At 40.8% G+C, this 6,809-nt stretch overlaps 1 protein-coding gene across 2 annotated transcripts in view; it reads left to right on the top strand.

Annotated features, from left to right (window-relative positions):
* Window positions 1–199: 199 nt before the first annotated feature.
* Window positions 200–6,809, top strand: part of ttll7 (tubulin tyrosine ligase-like family, member 7) — a 67,849-nt gene continuing 61,239 nt past the window's right edge. For both annotated transcript variants that reach the window (XM_063890731.1, XM_063890732.1), the window contains exons 1-2: window positions 200–415; window positions 6,098–6,471. In XM_063890731.1, the coding sequence (XP_063746801.1) occupies window positions 6,447–6,471 (25 nt within the window). In that variant the 5' untranslated portion in view covers window positions 200–415; window positions 6,098–6,446. The remainder of the gene's footprint in view (window positions 416–6,097; window positions 6,472–6,809) is intronic.

Below are 6,809 nucleotides of genomic sequence, written 5' to 3'. Positions count from 1 at the left end.
GTACGAAATATTCCTCGCAACTCTGGTAAGCATTTTCTTGCCAGTTACAGCTAGTTACGAGTATAACATAATATGTGCTGACTTTTTATGTACGTGTTACACTACACCAAACATTATGCTATTACCAGATTGAGAATGCAAACTTCAGCAATTCATTCAGTCCCCCCCCCTTTTAGAGAATGAATGGTTTAGCCCATGGACTCGCTCCAGCACACAGGAGGTCTACAAGATACTGATTTTTTTGTCTGTCAACCAACGTCAGTTTTCAGTAGACACAACATAAACACTGCCATATTGTTTATTATACACATAGGACAGGGCTGTTTCTTTAAAAGAGGCTCCACTGTCCTACTTAACGGAGACTGTGTCGGTTGGATGTGACCAGCAGGGAGCTGCACTGCCTGGAATAAATAAGGTAACGTTAACGGACTATTCACGTTCTCCTCTCCATCCTTTGCTAGGTAGTGCGGCTAAGCTAACTGTAGAGTAGCCCAGGGTCATCATGTTTCCTCTTAATAATTACACTGCATCTCATTCAGGGATGTTTATTTCACGTTGATGTTACACTAACTGAAAAGGCCCTCGCTAACAGTGCAGTTAAACGTTAACGTTGCGGTAATTCTGCATTTGATGGATAGCAACATTGCCAGATTGCTTCCTTTTTTGATCCTTCCACCTGATTTACAGTACACAAGTGGCTAGGCGAACGTGAGCTAACGCTTGCTAGCAAATTATTGTATACAACTGCCTACGTTTTGTGATGTTTAATTTTCTCTAGCAACCAACACTATGCTGATATCCAATACATAGCATGCGTGGTTCAAGAAATACATCTTGCGCCAATCTTAAAATACAGACAATATTTGTGAAAGGGGGTGGCCTACTATCCTCTCAGTGATCTGGGAGATACCATATTGCTTGCTTTGCTGTGACAAGCATATGTCCCCTCGCTGCATAGCTTCTTAGCTCAGGCTAGCTTTACATCTGTTTTGGCATGCAAGACTTTTGCTGACGTTTAGCTGAGGATGCTCAGAGCCTGGTTAATTACACGAGGGAGGTTGTTTGAAGAGCCGTTTGATTTAGACGTCTGTTTGTAGTCAGTTGGGCCACGTAGAAACCACATGCTGATAAAGCACCCTTAAAGAGCAAAGGGATAACATAATAATAACAGCTTAACATATGCTAGAGTTATGGATTGCATCCTGCGTCCTGGACCTATTCTAATAGATAAGGCTAATAAGAAGGATATGATATGCAAAATATGTTATTTTCATGCAGGCTACAATAGGCACCCTGACATTTTAATTTAAGTTACAAGTAATACAGGATTGTAGTGCTTTTTGCAGCACAGTACCTACAACATCAGAGCCATTTGTTTTTGTTTTTATTTTTGTATTGGGTTAGTTTGATGTTATTATCTTTAATCGTTATAATAATAATAATGATAATACAAATAAACCAATCTAAATGGCCTAAATGTTGTAGGTGCACTGCTGCAAAGACTCAACTTAAAAACAGGTTCATTTAGACATGTTTACGTTTTTAATCGACATGCCAGATACACAACAGTTCATTTATTGTTTGTGTCAGCAGCTGCTTTGTTTGACCAGGTAGTCTTTGATTAACAGGGCCCTTCTTTTTGCAGTGTTTTTGAGTTCTCTCGTATACAGACCACTTACTGATCCCAGGTTTTATTGGGCAATCATCGCACTTGCTTAGGTATGCATTTAAATCAAGATGTTTGATTAACATCTGAAACCATATTCATACGTGGTGTTGCACTGCACACATTTAAAGCATGCTTTGTTATAACAATGCATTGCTTTAAAGATATATTCTTATTGTAACCTCAAGTTATTTGCCCCACTTTGTCTTGCAGAAAACAAGTTCAGGCAATTTTTAAATGAATATAAATGATAAATAGCGGGCCATTTTGCCTGTATCACTGTAGATTCTGTCTGATAAAGCTAAGATTAGCATTCTGTTGTTTGTTGGTGTATTTCAGTATCCTGTGGGCTGACTTCTCCCACATTAGGTCCTCCTTATATCTGGAAAAAGGCACAAAGCCAGAGATGGGTCAGTGGTTTGAGCTAAGTTTAGATCCACTGGCAATTCTACACCAGCTACTTTCCTGTGAGAGTAATCCGCAAACTCAGCTATCATTTTTCATTGGAGGACAAAGTGGTGGTAGCTGCAAAATAGATAATAAAAGGAAATAGTTTTTTGCAGCATAGTGATTTGTTTGTGAACATCGGCATTGTGTCTTTAGAGTGTAATAAAATGTGTAGTCAAAAGCATTTATACAATTTTCTATATCAAAAGCTCTATTTTGTACTTGAAAAGTATTTTGTTTACATTTGCTTTTCAGTCATGGATGTGTAATTGTACAACATGTGTTCTTCTTAGCAAGTGTCTTTAAATAGTGTTACATACCCTGAGGTCCCTGCACTGCTGTAATGGCAACACTGGGGCATACTGCATGTACAGAAAGTAACCTGTGTCTGCAAATCCTGCTGACATAAGGCTAAGTGGTGATTCCCCAAGCCTTTCTATTGATTCTGTATTTGACGACTGCTTTCAAACTGTAGCTTCATGTAAGGCAGGGAGAACATAAAACAATCCCCCCAGGGAAGTACTTCTGGTTGTTGAAGGGACTAGTGTAATAGGTGTGACACTGCTTGTCATAAATAAACAGTCTGCTGTTTTGATAAAGCTTTCTTCCTTGGCACCCTTATTGTAAAGCTATTTTTGCTGTCCTATTGAAGTTGCTTTTGATATAAAAGGGAGTTATTTTTTAAGTCCCATTGCCCTAATATAGAGGCATATGAGGACAGTGGAGAGGAATACCAAGGAAGAGTTTTGAACAACTAATTTACTTTCATGTATTATTTTCAATAAATGTTTGTGATGTAGTTTGTATTCTGCAGGCTAAATAAATATATATGAGAAGGATGGAGTACAGTAATGTGACACCTGTATTAACAACCTGTGCTAGAGAGAAGAACATGCATAACAACGCCCTAAAAGACAGACATGCTTTTGTCATGCCTTTAGGGCTGTGAGACAGAAAGTGATGCAGATGAGCAGCATGAAAAGCTGACTCTCTACAATGAGGCCTTTCTGTGTTGTTTGTGGCAAAGGGTAAGTGCATGAGATCAGCATCATTCGGAGCTGGGCCGATTCAGCGCTTCTCTGCTGTTGTGGGGCTTTGGCTCACTCTGTTGGAGAATAAACGTCACTGCAGCAGAGGATTAACAGTAGATACACTGCTGAGTAGAAGGGATTTAGTAAAGATTTAAGACGGCACTGAAGGATTGATTAATAATGCTGATGCTGGCAGCAAAATATATTGGAATTACATACTTGCAAAGTTTGAATCAAGTTTGTCTTTTTTTTCATGTTATATTCCCTTAAACCTTGTAAAAAGTAACCCAAAGGTTCTAAAAAACGTATAAAAAGGGGCAAAAATCTAAGCAGCCAGCACATGCTTTGGGATAAAACTCTATATACTTAACACGAAAGTGTGCTAAACATCTAAACTTTGGACTGTGTCTATTTAAAAAATCTATATTTTCTATTTTATCAAACAGGAAGTACATTTAGTGCAGTGATAGGTTAGTTTTGGCATACAACATCATTTACTGAGATCATTTCAAACATGTGACATATGGGTGGCTCTGGCACAGTGGCATAGTGCGCTGATCTATGGGGGGACACTGGTTCCATCCCCACTGCAGTCGGCAGTGTCGGTGTGTCCTTGGGCAAGACACTTCACCCCAAATTGCTCCTGTGGGGATAGTCCGCAGTATTGAGTATGTTAGTCGCTTTGGATAAAAGCATCTAACATGTAATGTAAAAATGTAATGTGGCATTACAACAGGATGTCCTGCTGGAGTCCTTCTATCAGTCATTTAATGTGTCCAATTACACTGAATTCCCACTTCTATTATGTGAATGCATACACAGGCTCTCTTGCGGCTAATAACTACTACCAAGAGGAATGAACAAAACAAGACAGAGCCTCCCTTTGCTGGGTCATCCATCAGTGCATTACCAAGGGCCTCAACTGTGACCTTATATGGTAGTCAGGCAAACAAGCCTAGATAGAAATCTATGTTGACATTTTACTCTACCAACCGGAATAAATTATATTTAATCACATTACCAGAGGATATATTTGAAAACAAAATTTCATTTAGCAAAATGTGCTTTTCTTTGAGTTATTTTGGAAGCTTAATTTTTGGCCAGGGTAGTATAGTAAATTGTAGCACTTTAAAATGTAAGATGTGAAAAATGCAGTTAACATCAACAATAATTCTTAATAGTCACATACAAATAATGTTTAAACCAGTATGTCTAATGCTGACGTTAACAAAGAAACAAAAAAGAAGTACAAATAATTACTGTATAAATTCTGAAGGTTCATAATCTGGCATTTTGCAAAATATTTAGATTAACATCACAGCCCTGGTATGAGGATTTTTTAGTTTAGTGGCATTATATGTGCCTGTCAGACCCCCCCCCCCCCCGTGTTCTCGAGGGATTACATGAGAGTGTGGTCCAGTACTCCTTCAGACAGTGCTTCCTGCCTCCTGTACACAGAGCCAGCACACCACTGGGATGTGGGGGCAGGTTGTAAACAACACAGCTTGCCTCACTTTATCACCCTGACTCTTTGTTGTTGCTCTCCCCCTCTGTACTGATCTCATTCAAGTCTCTGTCCTCTCCCGGATCAATGTCTCGTGCTTACCAAAGACAGACCCAGAGGCCGACAGCGAAGACCACTGTGTGATTAATTATTGCGATTGGATTGTTTCCCCGTTCCAATTTGTCCAGTAGATGCTGTTCGAATCGATAGGGTTGCTTTTTAAGTTAGCCTGTGTATGTGTACATGTGTACGTATGGGTAAGTGTCATTTGAAGATAGGAAATGGGCTTTTCAGTTTTCTCACCACTAGAGGCTACTGTTGATCTCTATATGAAATGCAGTCTAAATGTAGCCTTACTGGGGTTTAGGATTATTAGTAAAGTAAAGCTAAAGATATAGCTGTTGTATATTTTTCCTTCCTATATTTTAACTTTAAGAACTACTAAACTATTAAATTAATAGTACAAAAAAGGAAAGATTCGAATAGGTAACACTTAATTTTGTTTTTGCAGAAATATGTTGTTCCTCTTTTAACCCTCTCACAACACTTCAGATCAGTCCTCAATTTTGAGGCGCCATTAAACATTAGCATGGATTATTTCGCCTCAAAATTGTGTGACTTTAAAGGATCCTGAGCAGCTGGAATTGTTTCAAGCACGCTTTATGTTTATGGCTTCAGTGTACAGACTCACAGAGATTCATACCCTATGGGTCCACCTGAATGCTGCTTTTTCTATATAAATGTGAGGAATTTGAAGCACCTGGACATGAGAGTCCACAGGGACAACAAGATACCCTGCAAACATAGATCTCTCTAGTTTTGAGGCAACATTGCTAATAACTATGATTCACTATGCTCCCCCTGCCAGCAATAAATGACAACAATGTGACAGGGCAGCTCATGCAATGGTTGATAACCCCCATAAGTGGTTAGAAGACCCTCTTTCTGACTACAGCCAAACAATAACAGAATTTGGCTGTTGACTGGTGTTAATTTCCCACACCACTTCATAGCCTGAAGCATCCTTTTAACAAACCACTGTAAAGATGCCATCTGTTTGAATGAAGTGACCTCTCAGCCATACACTGAAACCAGGCTGGCACCAGCATCACACACAGTGAGATTCTCCAAACCCTTCACCTGACAACCACATTAATATTTCACAATTGTTCCACGGAATACCAATTAGTGAAGTGAACATCACACGGCTTTGGAAGATTTCATTAGTAGTGCTGCGGTGTCAGAGCTGTACAGAGCTCTCACTGAACTGTTACGCTCGGTGTCAGGCTGACTGATGTAGCCTGTGATAGGCCTGCTAGCGGCTGCTGCGTTACATCAAAAGCATGTCCAACGCACTTGACTCATGAGGGGAATATACACACAGATCCTGAGTGTGCACTGTACTCCCCCCGAGCTTAATACCACCATCTTTTTTCTTCTCTTCCACAGGCATTCCTACCCATCCCTCTGTCCATCCCCTCCCTCCCTCCTCTCCTCTTGGGGCTGTATGGACCCTTGAGAGCCCTTCCCTCCCACTCTTCCCCACCACTGCTACCCACTTCTTACTCCCCTGCCCTCTGAGATTTTGCTGCTGCTCTTTATGTTGCTGAGAGGCGATGCTCAGATGATCCAGTGGGCCATCTTGCACAACATCGTCGGTACAGCCCAAGACAGTGAAGACTAACAACAGAGAGTGTGACAGAGCTCTTGGAGGGGCTGCGAGTACCCTGTGAGGCCCACCCGCACCCCAAGCCTGGCAGAAAGCTCGGCTTGCCCCCTCATTCCTTCAGACTCTGAGATGCCCTCTCCTCACAATGAACGAGGTGAGTAAGAGAGGCCCTACTTTCTCAGGACTGAAAGAGTTATTCTGTTAGATGGTAACATATTTTTCTGCACACGCACCTGACCACCTGCTCATTTACCTGCCTGCCATCATCAGTACTATTCCCCCATGCCTAGAAACCACACACACACACACACACACACACACACACACACACACACACACACACACACACACACACACACACACACACACACACACACACACACACACACACACACACACACACAAGATTAAGATAAAATGATCATGATACATGCAGCTATAGCATATATGGGCAATTTATTTACACCCCAGCACCATAAACAAAACCCACTA

This window comes from Eleginops maclovinus, chromosome 9 (genome assembly GCF_036324505.1).
Source record: "Eleginops maclovinus isolate JMC-PN-2008 ecotype Puerto Natales chromosome 9, JC_Emac_rtc_rv5, whole genome shotgun sequence".
Lineage (NCBI taxonomy): Eukaryota > Metazoa > Chordata > Actinopteri > Perciformes > Eleginopidae > Eleginops > Eleginops maclovinus.
Note: the sequence above shows the minus strand (reverse complement) of the source record. Positions and strands in the feature narration are given on the sequence as shown.